The sequence below is a fragment of the Uranotaenia lowii genome, chromosome 3 (assembly GCF_029784155.1).
Source record: "Uranotaenia lowii strain MFRU-FL chromosome 3, ASM2978415v1, whole genome shotgun sequence".
Lineage (NCBI taxonomy): Eukaryota > Metazoa > Arthropoda > Insecta > Diptera > Culicidae > Uranotaenia > Uranotaenia lowii.
Window position 1 is genome coordinate 180,297,070 of NC_073693.1, and position 21,876 is coordinate 180,318,945.

Genomic DNA, 21,876 nt, shown 5'->3' on the forward strand with positions numbered 1-21,876 from the left:
ACCTGTTTATTTATTTTGCGATAATGTCTTCATTATGTATAGGATTGTAATGAAAATTGGCATAGGGCAGTTTTACAGACCAGGTAGTTGATTTCGGGTGTCAAGTTTTGGATCGTGGTCCAAAAAAGGGGTCACCCGTATAAGTTGTTCACTGTTTTCGCGATACTGTCATGATTGTGCTGTCGGATTGAGATGGAAATCTGCAGATGGAGCTTATGAGATATGAGCAATTGATTTTAGGTAGCAAGTTTCGGGTCACGGGTTGGCAAAAGAGGTCATATTTCCAAAAAAAACTCCGAGGGAGGAAATAAATAAAGTTTGAGGTATTTTAAAGAATTTTCGAAACATTTATCAAGTATTTGAAAGTTCACAAGAGCAAAAAACTAACTGTGGAACATGGAAGTTTTATCACCGTTTATATTCTTGATTTTATTGAATTTGTCGATCAAAAATTACTTGATTAATAGGTTTTATGCAATGATATACATAATATGCAAATTTGTTGCATACAAATTTATCAGTTTTAGGAATTATTTTTTATTTATTTGCTTAAGGGAGCTCCCTTATGCAAATAAATAAAAAATAATTCCTAAAACTGATAAATTTGTATGCAACAAATTTGCATATTATGTATATCATTGCATAAAACCTATTAATCAAGTAATTTTTGATCCATACAACAAAAAAATATACTTGGTGAAACCATGAAAATTTATGTTTGGATGGATGAAATATGAAAGATACGCGTGATGCAAAACAATCATATTCCAGCATATGGAAACGAGATATAAAAGTTAAATCTTTGACATCTTTGACATTTTATTGCATTTTTGCCCAGAATGGTATCTGAATTATAAAAATATTTATTTAAAAAAAAAATGATGATTTTTCGAAAAATATTTCTACACCAACAGAGTTGGTATAGGATAAGAAAAGAACTATAAAGTTTGTAGGTAAGGTAGTTTTGTATCATTAAGCCAAAAAAAGTTTTTTTCGGCATCGAAAAATATAAAAATGTGTACATATTGCTCGTTTTTTTAATTTTTTTTATGGGAATCAAAAACTTTGAAAAACTTTTTCACGATGTGGAAACTATGTCATGATCATTGTTATCATTAAATGATAACTTTATTATATTATATTAAACTAGCTGACCCGGTAAACTTCGCTTTACCTTTAAATAAATAAATGTTTTATTTCATCTACATGTCCTTTACTTCATCGTGCTCGCGAATCGCTTTTTATGAAAATCGTAACAGAATTACATTGTACGACTTGTGTCCCATTTAAAGTTGATTTTGTATGGGAACCTTCCTTTCATAAAAAGTGTGACTCTTGAAACTATTATACAAACCATCTCTGACTTCAAAAACCCTCGGATACCAACGCCTCCATTTTTATATATAGGGGAGAGTGGGGATACTTGATCCCCTTTTCTTATTTTCACCATATCTTTCTGGAAAAATTTAGCAACTCGCCGTCTTTGACATTTTCTGACAGATTGTAACTTCAAGTTTCTATGCTCCAAAAATTAGAACGATACTTGAACCCTTTGATGAACTAGAAGCATTTTCGTGGGAGTAAAAAAATTGCGATTTTTCTGAAGTTAGGGGAGACTTGATCCCCTATTGAAGGAGACTTGATCTTTTATTCAGGAAGCCCTAATCCTTGTATAAAATCAAACAAAACCCCAAGATAGAATGTTAATTGACTATTTTGGTCATGTTTGTTCTCATTTCACAACTTATAGCAGACATAAGAAGAAAATTCTATAACTTTGTCTCAACGCTTATAACATTGCATACTTAAAGGCGCTATTTTTTGTAATTGAGAGAAAATTAATTATTTTTGCTCTTTTCTTCAGACAATTGTTTGATAAATATTAGTTTTTGGATAAAAATTAGTTAATTCGTAATCAGCAATCATAACTATCAATCCAGAAGAAGAATATGCCGTTTGGAAGGGGGATCAATTGTACCAAACTCTAGGGGATCAATTGTACCCATAATCAACATTTTAGAAAACTTTTTCTGAAAAAAGTCGAGAGTTTTCCATTGCTTTGAAAATATGGCATTATGAAGTTCATTTTACGCTCGAACGATTGATACATTGGAACAAAAAATTTTTTCCATAATATTCCCATGTAAGAAACATTTTAAAGTGGTGAAAAAAGATCTGCAAGTTACATTTTGTGAAATTTTTCAAACTAAGTTCAATTACTCAAACAATTATTTTGTTAAAATTTTTTAAACTACAAGCATTGTTATTTTGGTTATTTTGGCACATTTTTCTAGAACATTTGATTCTTGCAAGATATTCCAGTTTCGAGATATAGCTAAGGAATCAAGTATCCCCAAGGATCAAGTATCCTCATTCTCCCCTAAGATTAAAAATAGAATGAGCAGAGATGCCCATTTGTGTCTGATTTTTCCGGATTTGCCAGATTTTGCGAGGCTCAGCCTAACAACCTGATAAGCCATTGAATTTCCATGGTTTTTGAAAATATGCCTGATTTTTGCGAATGTGACGAAAAATGGGTAGTAAGGACTTGGATTAGGTATCATTGCTGATATTAAAAAGTGAAAATGTGGCATCAAAGCAATCGAAAAATTCCCTTCAATTCTTATTTAAAAAATTGAATAGTAGGGAACCTTTCGATTGCATTATTGAATTATTCAACCAAGTAGGCTAATAACACAGATTACAGTGAAAATGTGGAACGATGACCAAAAAAAGGTCATCACTTTGCGTGAAATTTCCGTTACTTTAACGAAGCCTGATTTTGCCTGATTTTTTTTTCCATCAGTTCCCTGATTTTTGAAAAAAAAATTGGCAACCCTGTGAATAAGTGTTGTGGAATACAAATGCTGTATCTAACTCTGCTGTTGCATGATGCCCCGTTTGACGGTAGCTAAGGAATCAAATCACCCTGAGGAAAAAATCTCCTAACTCTCCTCTACATATCCGCTGAATGGAAAGCTATATGAAGTCGTTCACTTTACCGTTACTTTACGATCCAAATTACGGACCAATCAATCAATGGTACTGCAATAGTTTTTTTAATTTTTTTTAAACTAGAACCTTTAAAGGTCGCTTGTCCTTGAGAGAGTTTACAAATAGGTTCAAACACCTAAAATTGATCATCATTTTGAATCGTATTCTTCACTATTAGTTGTTTGCTTTCAAATATACATAAACAAACATTTACGGTTCCTTGCTCATTGCATCCGATACGGTACACATCCAAAAACGAGGTTATACGAAATGCAATAGAATGCTCTCGGTTCCCTCTTCTAGCGGTGAGGCCAGCGCACTCCTTTTGGTGTCAGTTAGATTGGTGCATCCGATGTAAAAGGGTTATTCACTCCTTGCATTTCGATACTTGTTGTATCATACCGTGGCTTATCAGGGATTTTATCAAATAACAAATTCACCTAATTCCTGGATTTAGTTGGATAGATTGTGATTATTAAAATTATCCCTTCCAGCCACCGATAACATCCTTAAAATTTATATCCGCCTTGCAAAATGAGGAGTTTCTGTTATGTCAGTTTATATAGGCCAAATTCGAAAGGCTCTCCCCGTGGCCTATATTTTGTAAAATCTAGAGCATCAAGCATACGAAGCGAAAATTCGTCCAGTTTATACCTGCAATGAACTTTGCTTGCTCACTAAAGACACAACAGTGATTTTTTGAAAAATTTATAATTATTTCTGTGAATAAAGAAGTGCCATTCGAAGAGTGTGTTCAGTTCGAAATCCAACTGCGATATCATTTTTAATAATAGTTACACTATTGCGCCACGAAACAATTCATAAACCTGTTAAAAAATTTTGTCCACCGAGTTGGACTTTCGATAAAGAAAGTTTATTTCTAAAAATTAGTGTACCTCGACAATAAAGAACTAGTTTCGTCACACATTTGAATTTTCCCTTCGTGAAACTGGTGAGCTTGCTTGTTCTAAATATTCGTTACGGAAAGCTCACGGGATATCGGAAATGTGGTCAGCAGCATTATGCACTCTCGGTGTTTCAAAACCAATTCTGGGCTGCAATTGTTTGAACTATAGACAAGGAATGGTTTCGGTATAATTTAGCAGAACAAGTTATGATCGAGGTCAATTGAATATTAAATAGTATCAATTATCGTTCACAGGAGTCTCGAGGAAAGAGGCCTCTTAAAGTCTGGGATAGTTGGCGCAACGTTCGAAAAGGACTTGTAGTAGGAAGCTTCGAGGAATTAATTGTTAGAGGTAAGTGACTTATTGATTGTTCTTTTCGTGCTGCTCGTTCCATTGGGAAGCGAAAAATAATAAATTAACTTTATTAATTTTTGTTTAAAAAAAGAATACAATAATTTGCATTTGCAATGGAAAACTAGGGCACGCTGATACTACAATTTTTAAATGCTCAACACTAGTTGAAAAATGTAGACCAAAATGTATATGTTGTTGGGCGTATATGTGCTTGGCTGGTGAAATATTGCACCCGGAGGGAAAAGATGGAGAATACTTGTTCGCTTCGATGTGTGTAAGGAAGAGTTTGTGAATAAAACAGATTTTGCGCAGTAGATCGAGCTCCCGTCCAACATTTTCATGCCATCCCATCTAATGAACTGAAGAGAGAAACCAACGTTTGTTTAAAGAAATCACACATTTTACTCCACTTTGACCTGACGTGATTACAGATCAAGAAGTTTCAGTTTCGAAATTTATTTCAAAATGAAGTAAATGGATTTTTTTTTTCCATTACCTTTTAAGATAACATTGAACCACAATTCGGGGAAAGCTAATTTTCACTTCACTTTTTCCAGGCAAGGATAAACTAGGAGTACCAGCATCTGAGCCGGTACGTTTGGTATTAGAATGCGATGGAACGCAGGTGGAAGATGGCGAGTATTTTCGAACTCTAGCCAACAACACAGTGCTTTTACTACTACGGCACGGGGAACGCTGGTACCCGACAGGTGTTGACGTTATTAAAGCTGGTAAGTTTCAACGACCGAACCATTATTCCTAATTGTTGAATAAATCTCCGCTTCCTAACTTCAATCTAGATTCCTTAAAAGGTTATGAGAACCATTTTTTGGAAAATAACTTTGTTTAGAACTCTTGGTTGGGATTCGACCAGACCGATTTGATTTGATTTGAAATTCGTTTATTTGGAACTTTGACCAGACCGAACTGATCGCCTATTTGAAAAAAAATGGGTTAACTTTGCAGCTATACAATTAAAAACAGAATATTTTTCCTATTTTTTTATGATTTCATTAGAAAATTTCAATGTTGCAGACAGTGGAAATGGCAAAAATGCGTTTCGCCAAAGTGAACTGAGAGGCCACCTTAGTGGTAGAACTAATATCTGATACATTAAATGATAAAAGACGTTCCCGTGGCTAAACACTTCATGTGGCGGATTGTTAGTATTTGTTAAAATCTCGTTCAGCCAGACTCTGGTTACCATATTCCGTGACACCAAGAGTACATTGAGATCATTTATCCAAAATTCAGGAAAAACGTTGAAAAGTAGAATCCCGTTTAGCCGAACTCCAGTTTTCTGAGCTCCCGCGATATCCCAGCCATCAGGTTGACCCAAGATCCTTATATTTATTAAGCTTTGCGCCCGGATGGTATGCAAAAGGATGTACTGTAGAACCCTTCTTACCCGAGGAAGTCGGGGGAGGAACCATCTCGGATAAATGAAACCTCGGATTACACGAAATACATTGACAAACTCAATCCTTTTGCTCATTCTTCCTCAAGATTTAATACTTCAACAATATACCGCGATGATAAAACACATTTTAACATGGATTTTGAATGAAAATAGTAGCTCGTATAAGCAAGGTTCTTCTGTACATATTTCGTGCTAACTGAGGCACCGAGATATTTCAATCTAATCAAAACCTGTCAATTTCTTGGAAGTTATATGACTTACATGACAATTTACTTTTAAAATATTCTTGTTCTTTACCTAAATTTTGTGCATATTGATTACTGCTTGCATACTCAAAGGCGCTTATCGCGCTCACTGTTTATAACGACTAAAAATGCATGATTATTAGAACAAAATGTTAAAGTAATTTGTTTTAAGCTGTACTCCTTTGGTAGTTTTTGCATAAGATGTAAAACTACTTCTTAAAATGGAAGAGATACGTCGAGTTTTCTGATCAAATGTCTTTCAACCAAAAAAAAAAGATTACATTTGGTAAAATTTCACAAAAAGAGTACATGTACTCTTAAAAGAGTACGTATGGTAACCCTAGACTGAAACGAATCCCTTGAACTTTGTTTTCCAATGTTTTCCAAAACATTTTTCAAACATCAGCCATACTCGTTGGGTGCTGCTCGTAAAGCGCCTATAAGTAGGCTCCTACGTTCAGAACAAATTGCCCCTTCAAATGATAGTGCATTGCAATTTTTTAAACATTCTGGTTCGACCAGAGTAAACTGGGTGCAAACATATTGTTTTTAAAATTATGTTTTCTGCTTATTGTGTAATCGGAAATCGACTAGTATAGCCTCGACGGCTTCCTAAGAATCTAAATGTGATGGTAAAATGATTAAATGGGCTGTGAACTTTGAACTCGATTCCCCGAAATCAAGTTTGTGACGTTCAGTTCGGTCTGGTCGAATCCCGACCTCTTAAAAGTAAGATATAAAAGTTGAGTCAGAACAGTAATAAAGTTAGCACAACAAGTCCTCCGAAGTTCGTTAAGAGATATGTTTCTCGCAAAAACACGGAAATCCCATTTTTTGCAAATAACTTTTTTTTAAATCAGCTGGTTTATTTTGATTATTGTTTTCCTAAATATCTTAATTATGAAAAACATTTCACCGGAGAACCGCATTTTGATAAGATTTAAGTAAATATGGTTTATTTTACGCACATTTAAGGGCAAAAACAACAATGAGCTGGTGAATAGTATTTTTTTTTAGGAATTGAAATATTCAATTGACACGACAACAGTGTTATCAGTTGAGTTGATTTTTTTTTTAATATTAAAAGACACAGATAGATAGTCCTAAGTATTCACCAGCTTACAGCTTTTTGCCTGGAAAGATACGAACGACCGTAACGACAAAGTTTTTCAGGAGAAAACTTTGTTCGATGAAATTAGAGCTTGTTTCCTCCCGTTTTCTTTTATTTGTTGCAGCACTCTAGTTGTCGTACCGAGAAACTAATGACAGCGTTTTGACCTCAATATTTTTTTTTAAATAAAATACGAAGTTACGGTTCAGTGAAAAATTTTCGCTTAGAAAATTTATAAGTTCGCACAAAAACCATAAGCAGGCTCGGTTCCACGGATGAAACGAAAATGATGTTTTCATTACAAAATATTCAATTGCCCCATACAAACCTAAAAGTTGAAATTCACTTCTGTAAACGTTCCTTAATAAAATTCCTCAAAAAAAAAACATGGATGAGTTTTGAACCAAAATGAAGCTTTTTAGACCCCAGGGTTTGAGAAAATCAAAAATGACCCCAAATCGACTCAGTCTAACGGTTATGTCGAATTTCGAAACCGACCATATTATGTATATGTACCTACATTTTGTAGATTGGCCCAAAAAACTGACCTGTGCAAAATTTCAGCTCGATCTGACTAGATTTAGGAGTGTCTCAAATCGCTCAAAGTTTCGGTTTTTTAACCTTAAAATTCAATAAACGGGGGACCAAAGGAAATCGGAAAAATCGAAATTTTAACTTTGATACCAAATGATTGAAAAATGTATAAAACATCGAAATCTGGTGTTATTTGAAAAAAAAATGTCAAAAATCGACTACTAAGTTTAAAAAATCCTCAAGCTGGGAACGATAGGAAATTCGGAAAATTGGTATATGAATTTTGTTACCAAATGGCTTACAAATGCATGAAACGTCGAAATCAGGTGTTATCTCGAAAAACAATTTTTCACCAGAAATCTACTTTCTGGGACTAAATCGGTTTTCCGAAAAAAACTGCCGGTTTCCGTTTTCCTTTGGTCTCCCCTTTGGCGATTTTCGAGGGCAAAAAACCGAAACTTTGAGTTTTTTAAGACACCCCTCAATCAAGTCTGATTGAGTTGAAATTTTTCCAGGTCAAGTCAGTTTTTTGGACCAATCTACAAAATGTATATGATCGATTTTCGAAAATCGACGGTTTTTTTTTTTTTTTTTCTGGCAGCTAATTTTCAGAGCTTCAGAATATTGAAAAAACGAAAAATGTCGGTTTTAGTGAGACTATTTCATGTTTTGAAACGATTGAACGGTGCAATTGAAATTATCGATACCTTGAGGGCTGTAATAGAAACGAGTGATGTAATTTTTTTTTTCAACTGTATAACGTTTGTTGGTGGAAAAAATCTTACAAAGTTAGTGTGCAGAAGAAGAAGGCTCTTCCACTGGCTGCTGGAAGGATTGCAGCGAAATTTGAGTTCCTGACTTTCTATTACCGTGTCTGGAAGAGAACGGTATCAAATCGTTTGAAGAGTACCATGTGATGAGAGTGTTTGCTAGCTGATGCGGATTTTGCTGCTGCTTAATTGGTGAGCTCGTTCCTTGAACTATCTTAGTTACCATTTGCAATTCCGGTTTTAAATGAATCTGTGTAAGGCGCATGTTAGTGAAATATTTCATATTTTGTATGAAAGTGATGAAAGAATCAATAAAAATACAAAATTTGAAGCAAAAGTAAATTACTAGCGATCCCCGGTTTTTGGAAAGTCTTTTTTCCATATTTCCATACTGCAGGCTTGCTGCGACCATATAAGTTAGCTACTTTTTAAATCTTATACAACAGGTATAGATGTTTGAGCCTGTGGTTTGTTAAGCAGAATGCGTCATTTTTCTACTCCGTTATTTGATTATAAAAGACAAAATAATTTTGTTAATATGCATTGGCTTCTTGATTTCTTTTGAAAACAGGCAAAATAACAATCATGCATTGGAATTGCAGGTGGTAACAAGGTAAAATATGAAACATTGTTGTATTCATTGATTGATTATATAATAAAATAGCTTAACTCTATTCTTGTGGATTATAGGGGGGCAGGACAGGGCATCAAACAAGCGGAAAACTGATATACAATGGATTGTGGGTTCAAGCCAGCCGGAGTATCTCGGCAAATTAAGAATCATGAGAGGGGTACTAAGGTACCTTTTCAGAATTCTTTATTTGTTTCGAACAGTTGGAAGGGAGTAAGATGAGTCAAACCTGTCCCAAACCAGTGGTAACGGACCCCTTGGTAGTGCTGCAATTATTGTTGATGAGTTAAGCATGAACAATATTTGAATGTGCGATTGAGACTTCCCGTACCGCCTCGGGTCGAAAGACCTATCAGCCACTGGTGGGTTTTCATACATACATACATACAAACATGATCGATTTTCGAAAATCGACATGACCCATTTGGCTGCCACCCTAATATTGGCATAAAAAAAACGTTATAAGGCTCGGTCCTATAAAAAAAATGATGGCAATATTTAATAACTAATACGAATTCTTCTCATCAAAGTCAAAAAGTTAAGATTTCCTCATGCAAACGATATTTCTGGAAATTCTGCAAAAGTCATGAATGAGTTTTGAATCAAAGCGAAGTTTTTCAGACCCCAAACCCTGAGAAATACTAAATTGTCCCCAAATTGAGCTAGTCTATTGTTCATATGTAACAGGTGTCCAAACGATAAAAGCATTTTTGTAGAGTATTGGAAACAGATATATTTAGTAAGAGACTTTATCATTCATTAGCAGCATTGAATCATCCTACGTGAAAAAAATCTATCTCAGGAAGATTTCGTTCATTGAACCTTAATAGTTCCTCTTGTGTATATTATCAGAAATTGAGTAAAACCTTACAGTTGGTTTTGTCTAATCTTTTTTTTTGTCTAATTTCTGAGTGCCTTAATTTCTGCCACTTACGTTTTAGCTCATTGTAAAAGCATAAATTTATATTGAGCGGAAAATTTAGATTTGACATAACTATAATATTTTAGAAATAATATAAAACTAACTACAGATTTATCCGACAAAATCTTGCGAATTTTTTTTTTTTTTAAATTTAATACTACAGTAGTTTTTCGATTTTTCAACTGTTTGATTTTTTCAATACTCGGCAAATTCACGCTCGATTTTTGTTTCGATTTTAGCACGCTTTTTTAGAAGTCATTCAGAAACTGTTTCCAGGACCTTAAGTTTCTTTTAAAAGCGTAGAGCACCTTTGTTCATGATATTTTTTATAGTTTATGCTATGGTATATACAGTGACGGACAAAACGGTAAGACCACTTCTCACCACAATCAAATCAAGCTTTAATACCTACTTTAGGGTTGAAAAATTGATGTTCTTATTTGTTTAATGCATAGTTATAAGCTCCACAAACAACTTCATAGACCTTACAAGTTTTTGGGAAATCCTAAAATTGGATGACCTTATTTATTATCAAATTAAAACAATAATAAGACCACTTACAATTTTGCTTTGATAACATTTTTCGTTTATTCGTCTTTTTGGCCATGATATTCAACTGATAACTCTTTGCATACTGTCCATGTGGTTCAGGAGGTGTTTGGGAGAAAAGGGTGACCAGGTAGACCGCAACGTAGTGAAATTCTACTTTTTTGTTCACAAAAGTCCATCTCGTTCATCTTGATGTCAAAAAACTGACCACAAATTGTCGAAAAAATTCAAGACGAGGCTTTGAGATGCTTCTACCGTTTGATTAGGATCATGTCTATCGAAAAATATAGATTTTTTTCTTCATTGAATGCTTTGGGTCAATTTTTTGATGGAGGCTATTGCTGCCCTTCCGTACTCATTTTAGCATCGATTCTTCCAACTTATGATAATTATGTTGATATAACCATCAGCAAACATGATACCAAAAACTTGAAATAAAATTCCTACCGAACGAAATTGAAATTAGTGAACAAAAAAGTAGAATTTCACTACGTTGAGGTCTACCTGGTCACCCTTTCTCTCAAACACCCCCTGAACCAAATGGACAGTATGTAAAGAGTTATCAGTTGAATATCATGGCCAAAAAGACGAAGAAACCATGAAAAATGATCGATTGTGAAGGTTTATCAGAGCAAAATAGTAAGTGGTCTTATATTTTGTTGTGCCTTTTTTTTTATTTGATTATGAGGTCATCCAATTTTAGGATTTCACCGAAAAATGATTTTGGTGAGAAGTGGTCTTAAAGTTTTGTCCCACTGTAGTAAGTATTCAATAATATGAAAATGCTTTTGAACTGCTTACTGCAGCTGTATAGTTTTTAAAGTCGTCATTTGGATTTCAAAAACATTTGTAATAATTGACTTAATTATTTTAACGTCACGCAAATGCTAGTATTGTTATTTGTGCTTTGTAAGCCACTCTAAGAAAGTAAAGTTTTTAGATTATGCGATTCATATACAGATGTAAGTGAATTTAAGCGTTTTTGAAAAAAGATAAGTTTCTCTGATTCCTATTTTTAATTTGCAATCCCGATTGGGCTGCCTTTAGTATTGTCTGAATGGATAATTTTGGATTATCGAAAAGAAATTCTGCTAGCTTTGCCTTAAATATGTAAAAAGGACAAGGTTTCTGATTTTCTACATATGAAAAAGAAAGGAAGAAAGGTGAACTTTTCAGTTAATAAAAGGTATGAGGATAATTTTTAATGCATTTTTCTTCAAATTCTTTTTCAAAATAGACGTAAGAGATAAAGACTTATAAATTTCCATAAAAACAAAATAATTCACTTTTAAAGGATGTCCTACACTATCAAATTGATATTTTACATGGTTTTATTTCAATAAAAAAAAGTTCAAAATTGCTATAGACAAGAATAATTTGAACTGAAATCGATCCTTTGCTATAATGTAATTATTTTGATAATCACCATACAGACATATCTTAAACCAAACACAACTTATGTTCTAAGACTACGAATAATATTTTTAAATACATCTTTGGACTGGTTAAAATTAAAAACGTTTGACACTTCGTTAAAAACACGACAACAATTGTACAAGGGGTGGTTTTGTGCAAAAACGGTGCGACTAAGTGGTATCCATAAAAAATTGTAGCTGTCTATGTTATTCATTAACAGGTCAAAGACAAACATTCTTTGAATGTATGTCCGCCTGCAACGAAGGGTTACGAGGGATAATAAAGTGCATCGCTCTACGTACGGTGGTAGTCGGCATCATTTCATGGCAGTCGTCGGAGTGCATATCTTAAAAACTTGTTCTGAACCCTTTCAATCCTTTCGATTTGTACTTCCTGATAAGGTGTCCAGACTATCACGCCATATTTCAATACACGACGCACCAAGGCACAGAAAATCGCTTTGAGGCAGTAAATATCTTCAAAATCAGCGGTGTTTCTCCAGATGAAACCAAAGATGGCGAGAGCTTTTGCGGTGGTGGCAGCTATGTGTTCCGTAAAAGTCAGTTTGTGATCAAACACTACGCCCAAATCTTTTATGGAAGTCACTCTCCCCATTTCTTCTGTGTCCATGGTGTAAGCAAAGCGGATGTGCTCTCTTGATCTATGGAAAGTAATACATTTACACGTATTTGAGTTAGCTGTCATCTCATGTGACCTGCACCAGTCCAAGAGTATCAAGATATCAGCTTGAAGTGCTGCACAGTCCACAAGTGATCCAATAATTCGGTATATTTTAAGATCGTCTGCGTACATCAACTTCGAAGATTTCAGTTCACAAAGGCTTGGCGTTTCGTTAGGTCCACGATGTGGACCACGACGGGAAGCGGTACTTTGTCGAATGCTTTAGAGAAGTCCACGTAAATAGCGTCAACTTGTTGTTTTTGGCTCATAGCCGAATGCAGCGTATTAGAATAGCACAACAAGTGGGAAACAGTTGATCTTTTCTGCACAAACCCGTGTTGATATTTTGATATTATCGGTCTGTAATTTGTCACATCATGTAAATTTCCTGATTTGTGAATAGGAGTTACAGCAATAGGAAAAACACCATCAGTAAACAATCGATTGAAAATTATCCGTAATGGCTCGGCGATCGAAGCGACAATGTTCAGTATGAGAAACGGAGGAATACCGTCTGGTCCGGGACCTTTTGAAGGATCAATGGCTTTTAAGGCAGACAAAACCTCATGTTGGGTGAGAATTGGCTGAGGTAAAATGACATCAAAGCTGAACAATGCTTCAAAGTATTCGCTAGAGGACGTTTATGTGGACCACCCTTTATGTGAATAGTAAAATAAATTTATCGGTTTTACTTATGGAGACAATAGCAGATAACATTTTAAATGACCCTTATTTGTGGGGCGTGCATATAAAAGAGCATTTTATGTCCCTTGATTAAGAAATGCTCCTTAGAGGATAGCCTTCAAGTCTTCTAGGCCAGCGGGCATGAGATCGAATCTCGGTCACGGCATACATACCTGGTACACTTTCAGTAGGTTGGTGGTTTTAGCATTTGTAAGATGCTAGCCATCATATCCTCGAAAGATGTACACTTAGAGTTAAGAAAAAAAGAAATCTTCTCGAGGAAACATAAAGTTTCATTGAGATCCTATATGTGTTTGTGTTCGTTTTTAGATGATTTAATAAAACAACTAGAATATGGTGGGGTGTACGTTAATAAGATTTTGCTCTTTCGCTCTTTTCAACATCTGTAATTTTTCTCCTAACTTTTCTATCGATCTTTATCAATTTTCAATTCCGATATTCTTTCTCCTAGAATATATATTTTCACCTATATGCCAAAAATAAATTTACAAAAATCTTGTATTTGTTTTAGCCATATCAGCGATACCAAAAATCGTCTGCGAAACCATACATGCCTTGGAGTTGCAGGATGAAACACCATCTTGGAAAATTATGGATAACAAGGGACGAGTTACTGTTGTGTTACATTGGGATCAACGACAAAGTGGTCAAGCAGGAGGGCAAGGCAGCATTAGTGGTCTCGGCGGGTGCAGTGGAAGTAGCAGTGTACTAAGTAACGGCCCAACTTCTGAAAAATATTCTCCATCGAAAAAAAGTTTATCTACTCAAAACTCCATAGATAAGGCTTCTGTTTCTAGTCAGCAACGATATCCTAGTCCCCAGATAACGGTGATCAATCATGACGATCCACAATCTGCCATATATCATTCGGCCAGGCGTCTGTCGAAACAGGGCGGATCTTTCGATAGTGCCGTGGGCGCTGTACATATTCATACTCTCGAATGTGCTCATCATGCTCACACACCTACAAGAGCGGGTAGTCCTGGTGCTACTGAGTGCGACTTTCATTGTTGTGCTCTGCACGAGGAAGGAAGAAAAATTGCAGTCCATAAGAATGTTGCTACATCACCGATTCAGGACGGCTCAGTCAGTCCGCAGCCCCCTCCGAGTAGCTTGTCGGATAGCCGCAGGACTTCTACCACAAAAGGACATGTCCGATTTCTCGACATTGGACCCGAGCGAGACAGCTCCGAAAGTGAAACAGAAAATACAGTTATGGACGATGAAACAGTCACATCTGAAAAATTTTTGCTACTGATCGACCAACTGTCGGTCGATCAGAAACGGCATCTTAGTATTAAAGATATCGGAATTATTCTAGAACGGCTAAGTTCCAAAATTCTAGACGTAGAAAGATTGGATCGTGAAAGCGAATCCGATGATTGTTATAATTGGACGATAAAAGCAACGATTCGTGGAGATGCGTTACGAGAATTAGGTGTTATATATAACGGTAATTACTATGCAATATCGGAACATCCTGGATACAAGGAGGAAAACGAAGAAAACACAGAAGATGTAGAAGATGAAGATGAAGATCGTTTATAAATAGTTTGAAAATAGGATATTTTGTGAATGTAAAAGGACTAGTTTTATTCCAAGAAAAGGGTACTTCGACAAAGCACAAAAAGTGTATGTACGAGCGGTGTGCGTATCTGAAAACAAAAACAAAAAACAGAAAAAATAAAGATTGTTAGGGCAAGTAATGCCACAATCAGTGCCATATTGATTCAATCAACTAAATGAGATGGAAATAGGATCGGAGATCGAATGATACTCTTGAATAACACAGATGCTGCCAAACACAAAAATAAAAAAAAAATATATTGAAAGTAACCAAATTAATTTCTGAAAGTTATCTATGATTGACATCAAAGTATATAAAACTTTAAAAAAGAAACGCACATCATTGTAATCATTACATAAAATGAAGCAATTAATAAAACTCAATCTAACGCAATTGATAATGAGGCACCTGTATCGGCATACCAAACAAATATAAGCACCGTTAACTACGTCGAGAATCACCTGAATCGAAAATTCATGTATCCCTTAAAAATGGGCAAAATTTTAAAAAAAGACAAGAGAATAAATGCATCTCCCTAGACACCGCAAATGTCTAGATTCATGATAGAGTTAGTAGATAAAACAAACTGTGGGATACGATTGCCCGGAATTTCAATAAAAAGCCAATCTTATTTTCAATAACTCTAGTGAAATAGTAATATTATAACTATTGGACTAATATTACCTATGAAAAAGATACAAAACAAAAAAAAACTTGAATATGCAGTCGTATCGCCAACACTAGATCATAATTAAAACTAATAATATATATTATATTATTAAAATGTATTAAATATCATTTCTGTAGAAATGATTACCTTTTTACTAAAAACCGAAAACAAATTAAAAACAGTTATGTATTGAAAAATTATTAAATTAAGTAAATGTGTTTGTACACTTGCACATATGTATGATTTATTGCATGTACGTGTGAATGGTTTGTGTGAGTGTGTTTGTCCACGAAAATAGCCAATTTGTTAGAGATCCGTTAAGCCATTTCACACACGATACCAAAAGTTTGTTTTGTTTTTATTTTCTAGCAATCTAGAATTGAACTGATTTATATGCCAGATTAGTTTAGAATGGCTGGCTTGCTGATAAACCTGATAATAACTAAAACTCGCCGAAAATCATCGAAAACGTTATTTTGTTGCGAAACTTAAGAATTAAATGTGTTATTACTGTACAATGTTCAATGTGACCTGAAATCTAAACCGGGAAACATCGATATATGCTATTTTCGAATATGAGCGTTGGATAGATAAAAACGGGAAAATTTTAGTTTGGTCAAAATAAAAAAAAACTACATTTGAGGACCTTATAGCCTAAGTACCTAAAAGCCGCTTTCGAGAAAACGCGCTTCAAAGTTCTCGTTTCCCCCGTTTTTCGTATATTTTTTCGGAAATCTGTAGTTCTCTTTCGATTAAAAAAAGGCATGAAGATAAATTTTCAAAATCATGTTTGGTGCCTACGTTTTTGTAATTGATTTAAGAAGTCCTGAATTCGATTATTTTGCGTACAACCCTAGATTCGGTGACGGTGACTAACCAACCTACATGAAAATAAATCTGATTTAGAAAAAAAGGTAAAATTTACCGAGAAGCATCCATCTTTCTTGGTAAATTATACCTTTTTCAATTCACCTAGATAAAAGGTAAATTTTACCTTTTTCGCAATAGTAAATATCAACGTTTGCCCATTCACTGACTTAAAAGGTTATCTAATTTTAATCGCAGCTGAAATCATATTAATTTTAATCTGGATTGGCATTTCGGCAAATTTTATTGATTTTTTGACTTGCACCTTTCTTCTACTCAAAGCGCTCTAGTTTTGACCTGTTCAACTATCAGTTTCCTATTCTTTCTCATTCAAAATTCTACATAGTTTCTATATAATTTGTCGAAATGCCAATTCAGATTAAAATTAATCTGATTTAAAATAAGGTTGCCAGAATTTTTTCAGCACATATCCGGACCGGAAAAACCGGACAATTTTTTTTATAAAAACCTGGCAAAATCCGGGCATTTCATTTCTGTAGTGACGACCATTAATCCGGGCAATTTTTCTCAAAACCCAGAAGTTACTCAACAAATACCAAGAAAAATGAAATTGAAAACAAACATTTTTCATCAAAATCTACCGACGGATTTTGAATCGCATTTTAGCCTCCCAAAAACCTATCATAATTATTTTTAAAAAAATTTGCTCCTAAAATTTCGTTTTGGAGGCGTTTCTTGTTTTTTTTTGTAAGATTTGCCAAATTAAGTGAATAAATACGGGCAGATTCTCGGCATTTTTCAATGAAATCCGGGCAACCGGTCCGGGCCGGACTGTTCCCAAATTTTGAACTAAATATCCGGCAAACCCGGATAAAACCAGGTAATCTGGCAACCTTAATTTAAAAGGTAAATGGTACCTGTTTGGTTGGTTTCTTCAATAAAAATTAAACAAAACAAAATTCATTCGAAAAATGATATATATATATATATATATATATATATATATATATATATATATATATATATATATATATATATATATATATATATATATATATATATATATATATATATATATATATATATATATATATATATATATATATATATATATATATATATATATATATATATATATATATATTTAAGATGAATAAAGTTCCTATTTATCTTGAATTATTTTATTTTTATTGAAGAAACTTTATAATTATGGTTGGAATGTATCACCGAATTAAAAAAAAATGTTGAGGCAAGTCCAGGCTAATGTTTAATTCCCAGACTCGTGGCAAATCGGCTCGGTGATCTTCGTTTTGCTTCATTGCCGGACAAATACTCCAGCTTCCTCACGGTCATAACTTCTTCACGTTCTTCCAAACCACCATGGTCGCTGAATTCTCCTGCGATGCGTTAACACAGGGGTTTTCAGATCATGTAATCGGCGGAGCACTAAAACCAAAAATTTTGGCGGAGCACCTGCATTTTTTGAAAGAATGAAAAACCTGAGTTTGAAAATTTGGTACCGTTAAACGGGGTAACATTGCTCACCGGGGTAAATTTGACCAACAATAAACTTTTCCACATTATCATCAATAACTCAGTCTATAGTTTTAATTTTCGAAAACTGTTTTCTACGTTTTGAAGCCTATGAATTGAGTATCCAATAGGCAAAATTTGGTTTGTATTTGAAATTTTCTTTGTGCAAGTAAAAATCTAATTTCAAAATCTTAAAATATTTATTATTTCCAAGGCTCGCAAACAAACAGCTCGCCTGATGATACCAATAAAAAACATTTAGAAGCAAACGGGTTGTATAATGTGAAAGAACAACTTTTTTTCTTTATATATGAACAGTTATAGTGCTATTATTTTAGTCATTTAATGATAAATTTTAAGTAGGTATTTGAAAAATTTTCCAAGAGTATGCCCGTATTGGATAAATCGATAGGAACGTTATCAAATCGCTAACTTTAAAAACAATGGAAATAGTGGGAGGGCCTAGGGGAATGAGTGAAGGTTAAATTTCCTTTGTATTTTGAAGCTCAAACTATTTAGCAATATTTATAATTTTTGCCCCTAAATGTAGGCAGCATCATAGTTCTTTTTTCGATTATAAATGTTTTTAAAATTAAACGTTAAAAATCAAGGTTTAATTGATAAACTAGCATTTATAAATATTATGAAAGTTTTTTGTACCTTTTATGATCAAGAAAACTCGTTAAAACCATCAGAATAGAGACTGATCAATGTCACCCCAAAGCAACTACAAATTTCCGCTTCCGTTCATAGGAGTCCAGTACTGGTTTTTAATATATAAAACATGCCACATTCCCCTTAACAGAAAAAATAATTGAAATTTATAGAAAAAAGTGATCAATCTTACCCCGGATTACGGTAGTAGGTATTTATCGTTTGGTTCAATTTGTGTCAGTTCCGGAACCAGAATTCCGCGTTTAGTCGGGTTCGATATTTTGTATTTGTTGCGAGATATGCGGAAAATCCAGGCTCATATAGATAAGTTGTGGAAAAAGGCAGAAAAATAAGTTTTCCTTAGTTCAACTTTATATCAAGGAATACAAAAAAAAATGTTAATGTTCGGATGACATCTTCGAGGTTATTTCTGATTGAATGCTTCTTAAGTTTGGAAAGTTGTCCAGGTTGCGCTTTTTGAGCGATTCTGTCCAAAATTTGATTTTTCACTTGAAGGCCATGATTTTGCCGATTGAATCAAAGATTGTTATTCCTTTCCCTTGCATCAAAAGACTCAGGTCATTCATGTTATGAAAAATATCAGTCAAATGAGCGAACCTAATGAGCTACTACTGATCATCTTTCAATTCGACCCCCAATGCAAAATTTATTGTTGCTCAAAAACGTTCTCACTTCTTATCTTAATTCGAACAAGCGTGACAACGTTTTTCCACGAGATAACCAGTGAACTCCGGAATGTTGGCTACCCATCTTATCGCACAACGCCTTGAATGTTTCAATCGAACCTTAATAAAGTTGATTTTTTACGCTTTCGTCCAAGACTTCTTTCAAAGATGATGATAGTTTCTTCATAGCGAGTGAATGTCGATACTACCGCAACCTTTGGAATTTTCTCTGATCTTAGCATCGACTCCAACAATATTTCAAACCATAGTTTTCGCACCGTTCATACATACATCAATTGGGTCTAATTTGTACATGAATTGGACCACAGAAATTAGATCCAACCCAGTGAAAACACTGGCAACCCCACTCGTGTTCCATTAACTGTCAAACACGGTTTAGAACTCCGTCAAATTGGATCCTAATTTCATCAATTTTGGATCAACCCTTATACCGGTTCTAAAATAAATCGGGGTCTAAATCGGCTGTTTGGATCACGGATACAGGTGCTCTTAGTCGCCAGTGATAACAAAGTAAACCGAATTTACCCGCTTGTACTATGCCCTGTGAATATTTTGTTCTTCTGCTTCAATAAAAATACAACGATTTTCGTTGCCTACGTCGCGAGCACTTCCAGAAGCTTCCGAAGCTTCGATCTGAAAACCGGTTAACACTAGGATTGGTCGATCTTGGATCGACCCTTGGTAGATCGATCTTTTCAACTCCGATTTTCGATTTTTTGGATCGATTTTTCGGCCAGGAAAAAATCGATTTTCGATTCGATCTTTCGATCTTTTTTTCTTATTTAGGGAAAATAAGAGCATAATGGCCACCTTAAGGAGGACGCTTATTCAACCATAGAAAACAGCTATAACATGTGAGTTACATCATTTTTTTTCAAACACTAAAAAAGTAAATTTCCTAACTGGATGAAACTTGAAAATAGTAGATATAAACGTTTAAAATTGCATTTTAATTTTTTGTGCCGAAATCTGGAAATCAGTCTCTGTAGAGGCAGTATAAGCACCATCAATCGGGGAACGATGTGCGTTTTCTGCCGTTGAATCTAGCAGCGAATTTAATATGATGAAGTCAACTGAATTATAGAGCTGCAGTTTAACTAGTTTACATCTGAGGGTTTACCTATTGGTAAGGTGTCGGAGATAATCAGAAAACTCGAGTTCGATTCCTGGTCGAGCCGAATTTTTTTTTCATTGAGTAATAATGATCAGTTTAAAAAAAATTTAAATTCATTTCATTACAATTTAGAAACTTATTTCCAAATCTAGTGAATTAGGTGCAGCATGGGGTTTGTGATTGATTAGAATTTAAAAAATTGCTAGATTTAGCTTATCTTAAGAAATAAAACCGATTTTCCAAAAATTACTTTTTTCAAAAATATAAATAAATGTGATTCTTGTTTTTTCCGCATATTTTGTTCGATACCTCACATTAACATTAAAAAATCTCAATAAAAATTGAGATCCTTGAAATAATTTCTATTAAACTCTAAAATATTTATTGCCATAACATTACTTAGAAATATCAAAGCGTTTCCGAGATATTCGGATTTTTACTAGTGTTGTTTTAAAACACTAACTCCGGTTCGCCTTACATAAAAGCGCTTGAATTTTTTTCCTTTCCATATGTAGAAAGATTATACAAATTTTGCGCCATTTTTGCATATTTTTAATAAAAAGCAGTTCCCTCTTGTTACAAATGGAAAAGATCGATTAATCGGAGATCGATCTACAAGCTCCGATTTTTTAGATGGATCGATCCCAGAACCGTTCATCTGAATCGATCTTGGAGATCGATCTTTTTCCGAAGATCGAACAATCCTAGTTAACACATTCATGCCCTTCTCAGGTCTAACTAAATGTTAAATGTTAGAACTAAATGATAGATAGAAACAACTAAATGAAATCTAAGAAAACATTAAGTGTTCCGATTTTCACATATTGGGCGCGAAGCAAAACCTGTTTTTGAGAGACAAAACAGCTTAACCTCAATAAATCGTCAGCTCAATCAAGCTATTCAGCTCAATCCAGTTGAACTTCACCTCACTACAAGGTAAGATCTACCTAGAGGTAGAAGTTATCTTTTTGGCTTCCACGAGCGTTAACCTTGCTATATCAGTAAATTTCACTCCATGTATTTTCCATGTACTTATTATTGTTTCAGTAATATGAAGCTTTGCAAAAATCAAATTCTAACAACTTTTACAGAACTGATTAGATAACATCATAAGGATTTCTGACATCGCTTAGTAAAGTTCTTAAGTGTTTGATATTGAAGATAATATCTATTTTTGAACTTTGTTGAAGACTTCAGAGCGCGTTGACTTATGCTCTGAAAATATCTAAGATTAATTTTGGTTTAAAATTACGTCAAAACTCCCGTTTTTACATAACGGGAAAAAATAAACAAAATGAAAACTTCTACAACTTTTTTCGCAGAAGTCAAAATCATATGCAGTCTTCAAGTAGGTTTATGATTAATTTAAAACAAAAACTTGTGAAGGTTTTTTTTTTTTTTTCCACGGAATTCAAAATTCGATAATTTTAGTTTTTTTAATGTAACAAAGTCTAAAGAAAACGATAAAAGTTATATCAATCGGCGACCGGATGTTTCCAGAAGGAGTAGCCACCGAAAATAGTGCATAAATATAGAGTTACTAGAGCCAAGTGTAAACTATAC

General features: G+C 34.2%; 1 protein-coding gene across 1 annotated transcript in view; it reads left to right on the top strand.

Moving 5' to 3' along the window:
- Positions 1-15,600, top strand: part of LOC129756375 (uncharacterized) — a 32,490-nt gene extending 16,890 nt beyond the window's left edge. Inside the window, exons 2-4 of the mRNA XM_055753231.1 lie at positions 4,157-4,253; positions 4,814-4,987; positions 13,752-15,600. Of these exons, the coding sequence (XP_055609206.1) occupies positions 4,157-4,253; positions 4,814-4,987; positions 13,752-14,788 (1,308 nt within the window). The 3' untranslated portion in view covers positions 14,789-15,600. The remainder of the gene's footprint in view (positions 1-4,156; positions 4,254-4,813; positions 4,988-13,751) is intronic.
- Positions 15,601-21,876: the final 6,276 nt, after the last annotated feature.